We start from the raw sequence: 18,307 nt of genomic DNA, 5'->3' as shown, positions 1-18,307 counted from the left end.
AAGGTGATATTTGCAGGCTGGACAGGATAGGTAACCAAGCTAGAGAGATGGAAGGAAGTTCCAGGTAGAGGAAAGAGCTTGTACAAAGCACCTACGGTAGAAAGGGCCTGAGTGCAAAGGTCTGAAAAAAAATGCAGATGTGTTCGTGTGTGTCAATATTTAGGAGTCAAAGCAGAAGGAGCTAGCCAACGAGAATGCGTGGGTGGAGTCTGCAAGGGAAGAAGAAAAAAGTATCCTCTAGGCTAGGTTATCTCACAGAACTGTGTATTTCTTGTCTCTTGGTCCATTTAACGGAAGGGTAACATTTCATAATCCACGAACAAACTTAACACACAATTTTCATACTGGTGATTTTTAAAATCACCAATCCTTGTAGAATGCTGTTTACGTACCATTTTGAACTTAACTCGATATTAACCTTTTCTTTTACAAAGGAGTCAGCAGGATGTAAATTTCAGATAGAGAGTGATTCTTGTCCTACCCAGTTATTTTATTTTTCCTTAGGGGTTTCCCTTGAGCATGTGGCTTGTCTTGTTCACCACAGCATTCCCAATGCTGAGAACAATGCCTGGGACATAGTAGGTTCTCAGTAAATACTTGTCATATGAGTCAATTATTAAAGCAAACAAATGAAAATTTTGTAGTTTTACATTTTTGTAAATTTGTTCATAGCACTCCTGGCACTCCATATATCAATGGCAGAGGTCACAAACCATCTCTAGTCATGTTCAACACAATTGCCTCAAAATTCTTTTATTGGCTTGTTTTTATTGAGGGTGTGTTAAGTCAAAAGTACGGTAATAAGAATTGATTTATAGTTTATTTCACACTCTATCCCTTACTAAGTTCAAAAATATACTTTGAAATGTCATGGAAATTGAGTTTGGTTAGTACATTATGCTTTATTGAGGCCAGTTTTGAAAGGAGAACTTCGAAGAAACATGGACAGCATTAGAAAAATAAAAATTTTATTTATTGGAAAATGAACAGCATTCAAAAATGTTCTACCAGAAAAGGATTCTTTTAAAGAAAAAATTGTCTAAATTTTCAGAAAAGATACGACTAGCACGGACGGTGGCATCCCATATTAGTGTTGCATAGTCAATCCCTTTGTGTCAGACAAGGTGTGAGGGTCATGTTGAAGGGAAGGGGGGTTGAAGGATTTTGGTGTGGTGAATGACTTAACCCTGGGGTTCTGCCCCAGGCCAGGAGCTGAGGTGGGTACTAGAAAAACAGGAAGTAGAGAGCTGAGGTGGGGATGAGGCGGGGTGGGGGTATGAATGGCTTGTAGACATACAGCAGGAGGGGGGATGCCCAAACTAACCAACACTTAGGAAGCACTTAGAATATGCGAGGTCTTATTCTGTATGCCTTTCATACATCATGCCATTTAATTTTGCAACAACTCTGAGAGGTAAATGTTCATTTTGTTGTGGCTATGAGAGGCTTCCCTCTGTACATGCACCTCTAAAGTAACTAGGTGATGTCCTTTAGTTTTTCTTTTCCCTGTAAGTCTGTGCTTCCTTTGCTTTTCGGTTCCATTCTGTGCCCTACACCATGCCGAGACAGATTTGCCCTGAGGATCTCCTGTGCCCACGGACCCTCCTCCCCAGGATCCAGCGGCGGGAGGACTGGCAGAAATCATGTCGGGAAGAGCTGTCTCCATGTATACCTCCGTGAGTAACTGGGCTTTCTGGTCGCCATTAATATGTTTATTTTCCGGTTTCTGAAATTAGGAAACTGGGAAGCCAGGCTGCATAGATGTGCCCCTGTGGACCTGGGGTTGCTGTTCATTCCTCTCCTTAAGGACCACTCTGATTCTGATTTTCTGTGTGTAAATAAACATCCATTTCTAGCTGGCCTTTTTAAAAAAATCAGCCACCAGAAGTCTAAGTAGTTCAATTTTAGAAGTGCAAGTTAACCATAGACCGCACCCAGTGTTAACTTTAATGATCTCACTTAACTGTGCGCGAGTGTTGAGTCCTGAGAGGTTCCTTGAACCATCCAAGACTTAAAGGAAGTTGCTCCTGACTTCTGGTCTGGTGCACTATTTACTATAGCACATTGGAAAACCAGTTCAAGTCAGCAGAGTCGTCTTCACAGGCAAAAGACAAGCCATTTTTTTTTAATGAGTATTTTTTATTTGTTTGTGTATTTATTTTGAGAGAGACAGTGTTGGGGGGGCAGAGAGAAAGGGAGAGAGAAAATCCCCAAGAGTCTCCATACTGGCACTGCCAGCTGTGGGGCCAGTGGTGGGTTTGAACCCACAAACCTTGAGATCATGATCTGAGCCGAAACAGAGTTGGACACTTAAACAACTGAGCCACCCAGGCGCCCCATAAGTATTTTTTTAATGTTTATTTATTTTGAGAGAGAGAGAGAACGAGAGAGAGAAACAGTGCAAGCAGGGGAAGGACAGAGAGAGAGGGAGAGAGAGAGAAAAAATCCCAAGCAGCCTCCCCACTGCCTGTGCAGAGACAGAAGCAGAGTTCAAATTCAGAACCCCGTGAGATGATGACCTGAGCCAAAAGCAAGCGTTGGATGCCTAACCAACTGAGCCATCCAGGCACCCCAAAAGACATTCTTAAAAAAATTCTCCTACACCCATTTCATTGTCTCTTCAAATTTATACCTGTTATTTCAAAACTGTATTATAGAGGAATCCACTTCAGTGACCCTGTGGCCTAATCTAAACACACTGAATGAATTAGGCTACTTCTTTCGGGTAAGTCCCTTATATTTCATTCTTTGTTTTAACAAAAGTCACAATACACCCCCTCCCATCACCATTTTAATAGCCTCAATTAGGTACTTAGTGCGAAAGATGAAAATAAATATCTAAGATGAATTCTTTTCAGATTGCTCTTCCGCCCTTTTCTGGAATGAGGGAAGAAAACGTAAGCTACCCTTAGGGCATTAGGGGTTAAAGGGCAAGACAAGAGTTTGGAAATGTCCTATTGTCAAAGACTATGATGATAACCTGAGTAGATTTCTAGAACCTGAAACTAGCTTGCTTCTCCGTCCTCTGGAAAGCTTCATGCTAGAAATCATGATGTCACTAATAGGATGAGGCGTGTTTATGAAATCATTGCTGGAAAAACACGAGGGTTAAAAAGTAGGGAAACAGAAGCATGTCAGCTATAGTCTCATGATGATGACCCAGGCTTATTTTACTAGCAAAGGTTCAATGACAAATTCTGTGGATATGGAAATAACAGAACAACTCATTATGTGTCATTCAGGAACGAAACAGAGCATGGGACTAATACATAGATTGTAAACCGTGTAGTGTTTGACATCGCTTTCGAGTTTAACTATATGGTCAGTATTATAATAATTTTGGCTCTGTGTATAATGGTATGGGATGGTACATGTTCTCAGGAACTGAAATGCTGTGAGTGACTTGGTTGGCTTTTCAAACAGGTTTCTCCAAACACCCCAGAGGAGACAAACCAAATGAATTGGGACAGACAAGTTTCTCCTTTGTGCAGGGACTTCCTGGGTTTAAGTCTGCAGTTGAAAAGAGGTGCAGGAAGGAGTCAGAATGCCCTGTCCTTGTTTTCTGGAGAGCTGCAAGCATACTGCTTTTATATTTTAATTTTCCAGGTTGAGGCCTGCCATAATTCACCTAGTTTAAGTACAATGCAAGCCAAACATAAATTGCATCCCATTCTTTTTCTTGTCTTACTGCAAACTCTGGTTTCGGTGGTAGGAAAGGAAGAGAGACATCTCCAGTAGATGTCCAGGAGTCCGCTTTAGGAGATCAGTTATAAGAAGGTCGGTGGATGGCTTTAATTTGGGACAAGGGAGGGTCTTGGAGAACAGCAGGAGCTCACATTTAGTCAGCATCTAGGGCCTCAAGAGATCCGTTTTCTGTGTAACTTACCCTTGATTTTGTTATTATTATTATTATTTTGTAAACTGGATTCCCTTAATTAATTAATTAATCAATTAACGTCTTTAACTTCTGGTAATTTTGTTGCATCACTGCCATATTGGGTATGGAATTTCTAAAAACAAAAATAAGACCCCCCAAGAAAGGTGTGCCACAGATGAAAACCCTGTCTGAACTGCACTTGGATGTCTGCAGTAAATTTACTCCAGCAGAGGCCACCGAATCAACTCTCCGTACGACTTAGGCAGCCGTTCGCATAAAATCCGGGGCTCCAGCTCTTCTGGTGTCTGCGGGTCTGTGACTGACTTCCCAACAGCTGGCGAAGCAGGCAGCGCGCGGGGCGGAGTCGGGGCGCGGGAGCGCGCCCAGGTCCGCGCCCCCTTCCCGCGGCCCGGCGCGCCCCGGGAGTGAGTCTTTGTACAGTCAGGGCTTCTGCTGGGCAGGGCCAGCTGCTAATCCTCCAGGCGGCCACCGGCGCGGGGGGGGGGAGGGCGCATGGGGCATATAGGTGGCGTCCGCTGATGAGAAACACCTAGCGCAGGTAAAAGGGTGGCGGCGAGAGGGAGTTCCCACCTGTTGCGCTCTTAAAGAAATGAAGACTTAAGAAAATCCCAAGGAGGAGCCGATCGGTGTCTTTCGGACGCGCCTGGAGCCCCACCCTGGGCCAGAGGAAAAGCCCCTTGGGTGCGAGGCAGGCGCTTCACCCAAAGCCAGAAAGGAAAGCGCCTCTCCCCGCGCGCCACCTCCTCCTGTGCCTCGCACTCCTCCTGCGCGGCGGGCCCTGCCTGACTCTCGCCGCGGCCTTTGGCCCCGCCAAGCCCGCTCGCCCCGGCCTCCCGGTGCAGCGCGGGTGACCTGTCCCCGAGTACTCCCATGGCGTCAGACCGCCCCACTTGCTCCCGGAGCGGAGCCCTCTGCCGGCAACTGCTACTGACCCTCACGGTGAGTGGCCGCTCGGCTGCCGGCTCCCGCGAGGGGGCTGCTCCCGATGGGGGAGCGCTGGAAGCAGCGGTGCGTGGGGGTGGCGGGCAAAGCGGGGGTTAATGGGGCGCCGGCTGGTTGAACAAATGGAGCTGTTGGAATAGGGGAAGGTTGCCAGAAAGAGGCTGGCGACCTGGGCGCCGCGATCCCCAAGGGGAGGAGTAGTGTTGGCGGTAGATGTACTCAGCGCAGGCAGAGAGAGACGCAGGCGTGAGCTGCAAACGCCTTTCCAAAACCGTGGCCTCTGGGTACGAGCGGGGAGCGCTGCTCCTCCCGGTCTCTGCAATTCCCCCGGAAGGTACGGTCCACTTCTGCCCCGGTGCCCGGTTCCGGCCACGGCTGGGGGGAGCGCTGGGCGGACCGGACGGAAAGTGCGCGCCCTTGGGTCACAGAGTGCGCTCCTTTGCGGGGGTTGCTCTGAGTCTCTCTGAGCGTGTGTGTGTTGGGGGAGGGGGTGGGGGCAATCGGGAGAGAGAGTAGGGGAGTGGTCTCGACCCTCTGCACCCGGAAACGGTAGATGGATGGGCCTTAGGAGACCCTTTGTATAGTTCCCATTGCGTGTCTCCGAGTGCGGTTGCCAGCCCCTTAGTCTTTAGGGAAATATTCGTCCGGATCTCTTTCCCCAGAGGCATCTGGATTCCTCTGCTCTAACTTCTTTCCCACTTTAAAGAACTGTAGCAACAACCCCACCCACCTAACCCTGGGAGCGAAAGGGGGTGGCCTTATTTGGGGAGGGACAGTACCCCTCCCAGGCAGAAAAGACTGGGATCACATGCGGGGGGTGGGGTGGGGGGGCGAGGGGGATGGGTGGCAGATGCTTCAGGAATTTAGTGCGAGTGGACAGCCCCTGGGAGAGTTTGGGATCGGAGGTTTCCCAGATTGGGTTCCTAAATCCTCTACAAGGAGAAAAATTAAACAGACCAGGTGCCAAAGAGTACTCAACTCGGTAGTGTCGTTTCACGTTGAGCCCCAGGCATTGGAGCTCAAGTCCTCTGAAGGACAAGGGGACAAACCTGGAGACAGACAGCAGGAAGATTTCTTCTGGGAGTGCTGGAACTGGGGGGCTGAAATTTTCGGATAATTTCGCTTCTCAGTCGCTCTTAGCTTGCAGTGAATTCCTTAAAATTTTAGGTCGTGAAATTGTAGTTGTACTAGCATTACAATGTCTTTCCCTAGGAATTCTATGGACTTTAAAACCCTTACTTAAATTCCCAGGGCACATTAGTATCGTAGAAAGGGCCAGGTGCACAGCAGTTAATATTTTACTGTTGAGAAAACCAAGAATGGAATAAATAACGGTTGCAAAATATGTAGTTGATGACAAAGAAATACTTTCGGTTAGATCCCTAATAAAGTTGCCACTTTTTAAACCACTGGCCATTTTCTTTGAAGGAAAAAGGGTGATTAAGCACGGATGATAATAGGCCTGGGCAATAAATAGCGTTGCTTTACATATGCTTACACGCAAGTCTTTCTCTGTGTGATCTCAGATCCTTTCTAGAAGAACGTCGATAAACTGAATAAATTAAAGGTGAATAATCCTCATTCCCTGGCTTTTCTTAGTTTCAAAGCTGGATAGGCCAGAAGTGGGGTAGATCGGAAAAAAAAGCGCTGGCTCTGACGCACCCCTCATCCTGCTGCATTCTAGCTGGAAGGCCTTGTCTGATGCTCAGATGCATGTATCTGTACAAAGTCCTGCCTGCTTCAGATGGTTCTTGTGGTGGTGAGCCTCAAGTGTGATAGATGTGCAAAGAGCATCTGAGTAGAAGATATTATTAAATAAGAAGGAGTAATTCCTCTTCACTGGGGGAACGCCCTTTACATTTCCTCCTATTCTTGTACCCAACTAATCCTTCACCATTCTAAACATCAGCTTCTCTCCACTTCCTAATATTGCCTCACCTTGCACACGTCTTAATCACTCGAACTCTGGTTTCTACCTAAACACCTAACGAGGCTGCTTTATCTCTGAGGTCATAAGGGATCCCCACTGCTAAATATAAACCATTCCTTATACAATTCCACCTTGTAGATTGTGTCTTTATTGAAATTCACTCCTTTTTTCTTTTGACCTTCCTGACCACTCATAATCATGCTCCCTATTACAGGTCCTGTCTGTGAAATACACAGGTGTCTACTTGTACTAAATTTATTTTGTTAGTTGGGATGTCTTCATTGAACAGTAAGTCTTTATATCTCCCTAGTATGATGTATGACACAGCATTTATTATCTTCTCAGACAATGTTGCTTTTCTTCTCGTGTCATGTATTTCAGTGAATGACACTGCTATACACCTTATTGCTCAGGTAGGAAGCCTGGAAGCTGTTTTTCCTTCTTCACTGTTCCTCTGCCCAAATCCATCATTAACTCCCGTTAAGTCTATCTTCAGAAATATCTTATGGATATCTCTGCTTCTCTCCAACACTCCTGCTATTACTTTTTGCTATTATAAATAATGTCACGGTGAATAAACTTGTGTGCATATGTCACTTCATGTATTGGCAGGTATGTGCATAGAATAGATTACCAGAAATGGGATGGCCAGACAAAAGTATAGATGACTGTATTCTTTTGGTATATATTACTAGCTCCTTCTCACCCCCATAAAGGTTGTATATTCACTAAACAGAAAGAAATTTTATGATGGATAGCATATCCCACCATTGAGGATATATATATATATATATATATATATATATATATATACCATATATATATATACCATATATATATATACCATATATGGTATATATATATATAGAATTGTACATGTGTATATATATATGTACAATACTATAGTATATTATAGTACTATAGTATGTACAGTATGCTATATTATATATTATATAGCATGTCATACTATACTCTGTTATATTATACTATGTATATATAGTATGAGACTACTTGATCAGGCAGTCATTTGGCAAAAGGTAAAGTTGAACCCATACCTCATGCAGAACACCACAGAAAAGTCCAAACATATGAAAGATTTAAATGCACCATATGATACAATACAGATATTAGAAGAAAACATCGTGAATTCCTATTTAAATTTGGGGTTAAGGGGTCGCCTGGGTGGCTCAGTCGGTTGAGCATCCGACTTCAGCTCAGGTCACGATCTCGCAGTCCGTGAGTTCGAAACCCCGCGTCGGGCTCTGGGCTGATGGCTCAGAGCCTGGAGCCTGCTTCCGATTCTGTGTCTCCCTCTCTCTCTGCCCCAACCCCGTTCATGCTCTGTCTCTCTCTGTCTCAAAAATAAATAAATGTTAAAAAATAAAAATAAAAAAAATAAATTTGGGGTTAAGAAGACTTTCTATGGTTCACATGGCTTAAATTTCAAAAGCCACTTATTAATATTGAGAAAACCAATTATATTCAATTATAATCATTAATATAAATATATTATAAATGTTATAAATAATATAAATCAATTATATTAAGACACATATACATAAACACTTGTCCGTGGCAAAAAAAACTGAACCAAACAAAAACATTATAAGCAAAGTCAAAGGTAACTCATAAATTGTAAAAAAAAAAATTTTGCAGATCATATTTTAAAAGTCTAATCTACTAATATATAGAGCTCTTATAAATCAAGTAGTCCAACATGAACATGGACATGAAAAACTCCCATAAAGTAATAAAAATGGCCCATAAAAATATTTCACCCTCACTCATAATAAGAAAAGATGAATTTAAATTTCATTGACATGTCATTCCCATTTGGCAAGCATCCAAAACTTTGACAATACAGGGTAGGCAAGAATGTGGAGAAATAAGAACTCTCATAAATTATTGGTGAGTGTAACAAAGTTACAACATTTATGGACTGTATAGAGTTACAAAAAACACCAATAGAAACTTTTACTTTTTCCTTTCCGATTTGTATGCATCTAATATGTTTCTGTCTATTCATATGCAATATTGCAGTTTTAATTATTGAGACTTCATAGAATTTTAAATATCTGCTAGGGCTAATATCCTTTCATTGCTTTCTTTTTCATAATTTTCCTGTCTTTTCTTAATTATTTATTTTTACTTAAGACTTTTTATTTTTTATTTATTTTTTTTTTAATTTTTTAACTTTTATTTATTTTTGAGACAGAGAGAGACAGAGCATGAATGGGGGAGGGGCAGAGAGAGAGGGAGACACAGAATCAGAAGCAGGCTCCAGGCTCTGAGCCATCAGCCCAGTGCCCGACGCGGGGCTCGAACTCATGGACCGCGAGATCGTGACCTGAGCTGAAGTCGGACGCTTAACCGACTGAGCCACCCAGGCGCCCCTACTTAAGACTTTTTAAATCAGCTTGTCTAGTTCCAGAAAAAAATACTGTTAAGGTTTATATTGGGATCATGAAATTTATAATTTAACTTAGTGAAAATTGATATATTTATGTTGATTTTTTTCTATCTAAAATAATATCTTTCTTTTTGTGTGAGTCTACTTTTGTGTCTTTCAGAAATGTTTTCAGATTTTTCTCCAATAGACTTTATATCTTTCTTGTTAAGTTTACTCCTTGGCATTCTAACTTTTTATTGCTTTTGAAAATAATTTCTTGGGGCGCCTGGGTGGCTCAGTCGGTTGAGCATCCGACTTCAGCTCAGGTCACAATCTCGAAGTTTGTGGGTTCGAGCCCCGCGTCAGGTTATGTGCTGACAGCTCAGGGCCTGAAGCCTGCCTCAGATTCTGTGTCTCCTCTCTGTGTTCCTCCCCTGCTCATGCTCTTTCTTTCTCTCAAAAATAAATAAAGATTAAAAATTTTTTTTTTATAAATGTATCCATCATTTTTAGTTTGGGCATGGTGGGTTGTTTTGGTTTTTTTTTTTTTTTTTTTTTTTTTTTTTTTTCTCCTTCCTGAATGACCTAGCTGCCATTATTGGAAATGAAAATCATTTCCCTGATCCATTCTCCATACTATTCAGACTCACCTTATTCCAATAGGAAGCTGCTTATGTAATTTATCTGCTTAAAACAAACATTTGGTTTGTTATTATCTTTAGGAAAAGAAGATCTACATATGTTGTTAACACTGTTCAGAATCTATCCCAAACCTACTTCTGTGAATCCAGTTTAAACTTTGTCCCTCTTGTAGCATCAGCCTTTCGAGATTTTGTTTTCAGATCTGTGTCATCTCTGGGTTTCACATATGCTTGTTTCTGTGTTTGGGACATATAAGCTCTGCCTCCTCTTGACATGGCTCATATACAGCCACTCGTTAGGTGACCTCACCTGGCTTTCACACAAGGCCATCGTATAGCAACTGTACCTCCCTACCAGAGCATTTATCCTCCTTTACTGAAATTATGACTGTGTCTTACCCTTGAACTGAATGTTTCACGAGGATCATGTTTACTGCTCTGTGTCTGGTACATAGAAGACATTAGGTAAATATTGGTTAAATGCATGAATGAATGGATGAATACTGTTCCCTAAAGTATTATCTTAATCTAGCCGTATCTCATCTTCTCTGCTGTTTTTACTTTAGTCCAAGTCACCATCCTCCCTCTCTTGGATTTCTACTGGAACCTCCCAACTGGTGTCCTTGTTTCCACTCTTGCTGCTCTACAGTCTGTTCTCACAGGGCCACCAGAATGAGTCTATGTAAATGCTCGCCACTTGATGCTACTCCACAACTGCTTCTTCTTTTTTTAATTTTCTAAAATGTTTGTTAGCTTTTGAGAGATTGAGAGAATGTGAGCCCCGGAAAGGCAGAGAGAGAGGGAGACACAGAATCCGAAGCAGGCTTGAGGGTCTAAGCTGTCAGCACAGAGCCCGACGCTGGGCTCGAACTCACGAACCGTGTGATCATGAGCTGAGCCGAAGTCAGACACTTAACCAACTGAGCCACCCAGGTGCCTCTCTCCACAGTTTCTATACCTATGGGTGCTTCTCTTTGCACTCAGAATAAAGTCGAGAAGTTTTAGACTTCTAATTTGAGACTCTATGTGATCTACCCATGATTGTCACTTCAATGCCTATGGTATCACTCTTCCCTCACTGTGCTATACTACCATGACCACCATTTTGTTCCTCTCATACACCAGGCAAAATCCTTTCCCAGGGTTTTGTTCTGTTTTTTTTCTCCACCTGGAAGACTCTTCCCCAGTTGATGAACTGGTTTGCTTCCTCATTTCATTCGGGCTTCTGGTCTTCCCTTTGTCACCTTTTCTCTCTGCTTTATTTTTCTCACAACATTTATCTCTTGGCATTATGCGACCTTTTTGCATTGTGACTTTGGCATTATATGACCTTTGTGTATTTATTTTTTTGTCTCTCATTATAAGATAGTCTCCATGGGGTCAAAGACTTTGCCTTGTTCATTGCTGAACACTGCCTACCACCTAGTAAGCAACCTGTAAAGGTTGGTTGAATCAATAAGTAGAAGCATGCTTTCAACCACCCTGAGCTGGACCCTTCACTTTCTCATTCCACTCCTGTTCTCTCTAGAGGATGTGGCCAGTGAACATCTTCTCATCTTTTAATTTCCAATCCATCCCTAATTTCCAAATGAAATGTAATCCCAGCCTTGCCTAATCCTTCCTATATAATTTGAGTTGGATAATTAAATATGTCTTGGCATATGTAGTGGAAGTAAAAATGTGTATTAGAAATAAACATCCAGATTTTGATTATTTTCATTTATGTTTATAGCCTTTGTAAATACAGTGTCAGTGCTCGTCAGCAGTCTTGCTTTTGTCAAAAGCTTTGCAAAATTGTAGAAAAAATTGTGAATCTTTCAGAAGTGTGTGTTATAAAGTTTTAGAACAGAATTAAATTTCAGTGGGTTCAAATATATATTGTATTGGAAATGGTTACCATAAATCACTAACTCATTTCAAAAATCTTAAGTGATATATTTTGTAAAATGACCTTAATGGTCATTTATGAGAAGATGTGCCTTCAACATAAATACGTATTTCAAAGTTACGTGCTTGTTTGTGTGAGGTCATAGATAAATCATCTCTACATTGCTCCATGAAAATGAGTTGATGCTTCTCTTTAAAGCATTAGGTTTTCAGGGGCTCCTGGGTGGCTCAGTCGGCTAAGTGTCCGACTTTGGCCCAGGTCATGATCTCGCAGTTCATGGATTCAAGCCCCACTTTGGACTCTGTGCTGACAGCTCGGAACCTGGAGCCTGCTTCTGATTCTGTCTCCCTCTCTCTCTGCCCCTCCCCTACTCGTGCTCTGTTTGTCTCTCTCTCTCTCAAAAATAAATAAACATTAAAAAAATTTTAAAGCATTGGGTTTTTGTTTAGGATATTATTGATTTGATATCGTAGCTCATGTGCAATTGACAATTAACTGAAATACTTTGCTGGCTCTGTAATTTTTTTTTTCTCTCTTTCCTAATCACTTACCTGTGCTGCCTTCCTAAGTTTTTAGTGCTGTCTCACATTGGTTGCCATTAATTCCTCGATTACTCACTAAATTAATCAGTGAAGTTACTATTAACTCCTTTTGCAGAATAGGAAAAAAAGCCCGAGAGGGTAAGGAATTATTAGACTTTACATGCTTTGTGAAGGAGGGAGCCATGACTCTTGGTCTATTGTTTTATTCTTCTTCTCCATACAATTTTGTTCTGATTTTACTGCAGTGTATGTTTTTAAATTTTATTTTGCAAGTTGTATAAACTAATTTATAATTATACCAATTTATAATTTATATAAACTATGTACACATTAAAAGGATCTTTCTTTAATGTGTAATATTGATTTGGTATTTTAGATCTTAACATTTGCCTGTGATGCCTGCAAAAAAGTCACGCTACATGTTCCCTCCAAACTAGATGCTGGAAAATTTGTTGGTAGAGGTAAGAAACTGCAAAATGTGAATAAATCCTAATTTGGTACGATCTTGCAAAATTAGTGTAATTTTTAGAAGGATAACTGTATTGGAATTAATGGTTAAAATGATATTTTATCATCTGTAATACATATGTACATATGGTGTCATTCCAATAAAAGAGATATTGTCCTTTCTTGACAAACATGATGATATGAGTAGATAAAAAGGTTTAGTTTGAGTAATAATTATTAATATTTATCCTAGATGAAAGGTATGGCATATGTTATAATATACTTCTGTGAAATTGAGAAATAGCATTGGAACTGTTTCTTGAGTTTAAAGGTATTGTTTTTGGATTTTAATCCTCAAATGTTTTGGCATCTTACTGATACTTATTTCCACATTTTTTTTTTGTCAATTAATTTTTTTCACATAACTCAAATGTGCAAGGAAGGAGCAGACCAGTGAGAACACAGAATATCATGACTCTTTAACAATAGATGCAAAGAGTTAAGAAATATTTTAATCTAATAGCTGCCAACTAATTCTCTAGATTCTGTTTAAGTTCAGTTCTCTCATGTGTTACTCTATAGCTAATTTCAGTTAATAAAGAAAAACTTTTTTGTGTGTTGGTTTACATATTCAAACATTAGAACTCACATGCCCTTATTTCAGGACAAATGTCTCTTTTTTAGAAGGATATAAAGTAGGTATTAGAAGTGATATCTGTGTTTATGCACAACTTAATTCACCATATGGTTTCATATGTACTTTTAAAAATGCAACATTTACAAGTGTCAGTGTAATTAATTTTAAGTTTTTGGCTTCCCACCCCCAAAAGCATAGATTACTGTTAAACCTACGTATTATTTTGTTTTACCTTACAAATGATTGTTCTGTATATTTTCCACAGTTAACCTGAAGGATTGCTTTCAATCTGCAAATCTAATTCATTCAAGTGATCCTGACTTCCAAATTTTAGAAGATGGTTCAGTCTATACAACAAATGCTATTCTTTTGTCCTCAGAGGAGAGGAAGTTTACCATATTACTTTCCAACACTGACAACCAAGAGGAAGAGAAAATACTTGTCCTTTTACAGCATCAAACAAAGGTATACCAAACTATAAATATGCAGCATAATGAATTGGTTTCTGCAGGTGTAACATTACCAGGGAAGATGTGGAATCAGAAACAATGTGGGATGGTTTTGCTTGATGAAAAATGAAAACCATCATACAACTTAACAGTGTTCAAGTGGCGGAAAAGGGTTTTGCCATATCAGTTATTCCAGGTTATAATTACTTTTTATTTGGGACATAAAAGGAGAAATTGGGCTACTGCAGCATGAGAAGTTGAAATCAGACACAGAGAAGCCTATCTTGATCTTTCCTGTAGAGTCGATTTCCAAAACAAGTTTTAAAACTCTGTTTCTGGAGGTCTTATGTATCTTAGCATAATTTGTAGTCTTAAAAAGTAGATGACTGTTTTAGGTTGAGGTTCAGACCTCATACGAACTTATTGTATTATGACACCAAAGATCCAAATGAATTCTGTTCAGCCACTGGCCATTATTCACTGCAGCGGTTTGAGAGTTATCACCACTGTTCTCTCCTCCTTCTGACACAGATCTCTCTGTTGGTCCCTGGCTCTTCCTAGTTGCTGGTGAGTGGAAGGTACATATGCTAGATTTAGGAGATCACTCACTTCATTCATTTTCCTTGCATCTCTCTCCTCCCATCGTTTTGCATGGCAATATGGCAATGGTAACGTAGTCAATTTTATTATTGTCTTTGTAATTTTATTTCTAGGCTTCCCGTTCCATCTCTCTTTCTTCCATATTCTCACCAAGTTATTTCCTCAAGAGGATTGATGTGATAACAGTTAGGACCATGATTTCTTTGTTATCTTTTGGCTGTGTTGACATTTAGTTTGGTTTTCAAGCACTACCATGGGCTTACACCTTCCCAGCTCCCCATGAAAGGAGATGTGTCAGAGTTCCAATGTTTGAGAGTATATTATTCATTGGCTTTATTATTTTTTTCAATGTAGGTACTGAAGAAGAGGCATTCTAGAGAGAAAGTTCTAAGACGTGCCAAGAGAAGATGGGCTCCTATTCCTTGTTCAATGCAAGAGAATTCCTTGGGTCCTTTCCCACTTTTTCTTCAACAGGTACAATTTACTTTCCTTTCACTGTGAAAGTCTATGGCTTCCATTTTTTTTTAATTTGGCTAATGAGTATGCAGTTATTTCGAAAACAGTTGCATATGAATATATGAGTGAATGAGGATGTGTATTGTATGTTTCAATATATGGGTATAAATATATATCTTTACACCGTCATGCATTTTTTTGCAGTTTTAGTCATGCAAAGCCTTTTTATGAAATTGTGAAACTCATCTAGCACTCTCAAACACATGGTTCCTTAATGAATTTTCATGTTAGTAAGGGTATCACAGAGTGTAGTCTAGAAACCCCAAAACATCTTACATTAAAGAAGATAAAATTACTGACAAGAAGACAAATGCCACGAAGGGGAAAAGACACATACATCCTTCTTGTTAATTGTTTATCCCCAAGTCCACTACTTAGATCAGACTATATCCACGTTTTCTGTCTCTTTATAACTTTTTATATCCCACCAACAAATTTAATGCAGCTGAAAGAAGAACATATTAAAGTCGAGAAAGAAATCATTTAAAAATAATTATGTTAGTCATCCTGATATACAGTCAAGATCTTACTAACAGTATCAGAACAACTTGGGAAAAAATTTGCTTTTTGGATCAAGTACCAGAATATCATACTTGCCAGGATATTACATCATTCCTCTTCTCACCCATTCCTGCCACTCTTTCTCTTCAGCTCCTATAATAAAAAAAATGTTGACAAATAAGAAAACTAATTAAGGAAAGCATTTTCCGTGTTTTTGCCCTGCTTACAGTAACTTTAAACCTAGAGTCTCAAGTCCTGTGTTGCATATAATAACAATTCACGCTTAAAAAATTGACAAAAGGGTAATTTTTCATGCTCAGAATACTTTGTTTTCTCAGACAGTTACAGTCTTAAATGTTTGGTCCACATAGGTACCATTTAGCCTTTAAAGTAGTCCTCAGGTATTCTGGAAATCTAAGATACTACTATATTTTTCTTCTCATGCCTTGCTCTTGTAATTTCTGTTATTAGGTTTCCTTATTCTGTCACCTGTTTTTTATTTGTACATGATAATGAATTAAAGAGGGCAATTACTTATTGCAATAAAAATGGCAACATGATTGCATGAATGTATAGATGAAAGTTTTGCTGAAATAAAAATTTGTCTCTTATATATATAATATCTACTTTCTAGATTCAATCTGACACCGCACAAAACTACACTATATTCTATTCCATCAGAGGACCTGGGGTAGACCGAGAACCTATAAATTTATTTTATGTAGAGAGAGATACTGGAAACCTGTTTTGTACTCGTCCTGTGGATCGGGAGCAGTATGAATCTTTTGAGGTAAAGTCTGAAGGTTACATATTGTATTAGCAATTATTAAGCTTGGCTGCTTTATCTCTCATTCTCAATTCATTTACCCTCTTCTGTTCTCTGAGTTTGTCATCTAGGCTCTGGCGACATCCAATAGCAGAGACTTGAAACAAAAAAAACTTTATAGAATAAAGAGCATTAGATTCTTAGATTGGGTCTTGGCATGATAGTTTTACTTTTCTTCTTCTTTTTTTTTTTTTTTTTTTCAAAAGAAAAAGGGAATACCACTCTGAAAAACAGTGATTCAGTTGGCATAAAAGGTCTGTGAACCTCTTTAGGGTACAGAGAGATATCATGGGAGGTCAGTGAACTTTGCAAGTTAGACGTCAGTATTTTTGCAACGAGAGAAGGTTAACTTGTGGTGAATAGGTGAGGAGTGTGGACAGTGCTTAATCAAGATTATCCAGTCTTTCATCATCTGGTTAACTTCCCATGGTGGCATGAGCATTAATATGAGAGAATTTAACCTAATGTTGTATTGATTTCCCAACAGGACCTGGTCATTTTGCTTAACTCAGTTTTAATTATTTTACGTCTACTTAGGAGGAATTACTTATTCATCAGTAGACCAAATTAAGTGAATAGACTTGCAAACTTAGAATTAAATATTTATGTTTAGAATTGCTGCAACATGGCCTCCTAAGTATCTGTGATGTTCTGCTTTTTCTGAAAGCTGTTATGAGAAAACTTGGAATTAGAATTCATATTATAAAAGTAAAAGAAATAAATTGTATTCCACACACAATGTATAGCCATGCATTTGCTTTATTTCTGACTTTCCTTTTTTAAATTTAAAAATTCGTAACTTAAAAATCTAAATATAACTACCAAATATAACTAAAATCCTAATTAGTAGAATATAAGATAATATTCTAGTTAACAGCACCTGGGGAATTTGGAGTCCTAAGAAACCAAAGTTAATGAAGATCCAGAAAGTTATAATTAAAATCCGTGCACCTAAAACTTTCAAACAAAACAAAATAATAGAGAAATGGAAAGATATTCTAGGCTCATAGGTCGGAAGAACAAACATTATTAAAATATCTACACTGTGCAAAGCAATCTATAGATTTAATGCAATCCGTATCAAAATACCAACAGCATTTTTCACAGAGCTAGAACAAACAATATTAAAATTTGTATAGAACCACAAAAGACCCTGAATAGCCAAAGCAGTCTTAAAAAAGAAAAACAAAGCTGGAGGCATGACAGTTCCAAACTCCAAGTTGTATTACAAAGCTGTACTAATCAAAACAGTATGGTACTGACATAAAAAAAAAAGACACATAGATCAATGGAACAGGGCAGAAAACCCAGAAATAGACCCACAATTTTATGGTCATTTAATCTTTGACAAAGAAAGAATGAATATCCAAGGGAAAAAGACAGTCTTCTCAACAAATGGTGTTGGGAAAACTGGACAGCAACACGCAAAAGAATGAAACTGAACCACTTTCTTATACCATACACAAAAATAAATTCAAAATGGATTAAAGACCTAAATGTGAGATCTGAAACCATAATAATCCTAGAAGAGAGCACAGGCAGTAATTTCTCTTATATCAGCCATAGCAACTTTTTTCTAGATATGTCTCCTGAGGCAAGGGAAATAAAGCAAAAATAAACTATTGGAACCACATCAAAATAAAAAGCTTCTGCACAGCAAAGGAAATAATCCACAAAACTAAAAGGTAACCTACCGAATGGGGGAAGATATTTTCAAATGACATATCTGATAAGGGTTAGTATCCAAAATGTATAAAGAATTTATAAAACAACACCCAAAATACAAATAACTCCATTAAAAAAATGGGCAGAAAACATGAACAGACATTTCTCCAAAGAAGACATCCAGATGGCCAACAGACACATGAAAGGATGGTCAACATCGCTCATCAGCAGGGAAATGCATATCAAATCCACAATGATATATCACCTCACACCCAGCACAATAGCTAAAATCAAAACACGAGAAAAAGCAAGTGTTGGCAAAGATGTGGAGAAAGGGGAATCCTCTGGCGCTGTTGATGGGAATGCAAACTTGTGTGGCCACTGTTGGGGGGGTTCCTCAAAAAGTTAAAAATAAAACTACCACACAATCCAGTGA

The 18,307-nt window shown here is 39.5% G+C and overlaps 1 protein-coding gene across 2 annotated transcripts in view; it reads left to right on the top strand.

The window, feature by feature from the left end:
• Positions 1–4,323: 4,323 nt before the first annotated feature.
• DSC2 (desmocollin 2) overlaps positions 4,324–18,307 on the top strand; it is a 38,106-nt gene continuing 24,122 nt past the window's right edge. For both annotated transcript variants that reach the window (XM_047828781.1, XM_047828782.1), the window contains exons 1-5: positions 4,324–4,837; positions 12,607–12,691; positions 13,580–13,779; positions 14,718–14,837; positions 16,015–16,170. In XM_047828781.1, the coding sequence (XP_047684737.1) occupies positions 4,769–4,837; positions 12,607–12,691; positions 13,580–13,779; positions 14,718–14,837; positions 16,015–16,170 (630 nt within the window). In that variant the 5' untranslated portion in view covers positions 4,324–4,768. The remainder of the gene's footprint in view (positions 4,838–12,606; positions 12,692–13,579; positions 13,780–14,717; positions 14,838–16,014; positions 16,171–18,307) is intronic.

This window comes from Prionailurus viverrinus, chromosome D3 (assembly GCF_022837055.1).
Source record: "Prionailurus viverrinus isolate Anna chromosome D3, UM_Priviv_1.0, whole genome shotgun sequence".
Taxonomy (NCBI): domain Eukaryota; kingdom Metazoa; phylum Chordata; class Mammalia; order Carnivora; family Felidae; genus Prionailurus; species Prionailurus viverrinus.
This window is presented reverse-complemented; position numbering and strand designations above follow the sequence as displayed.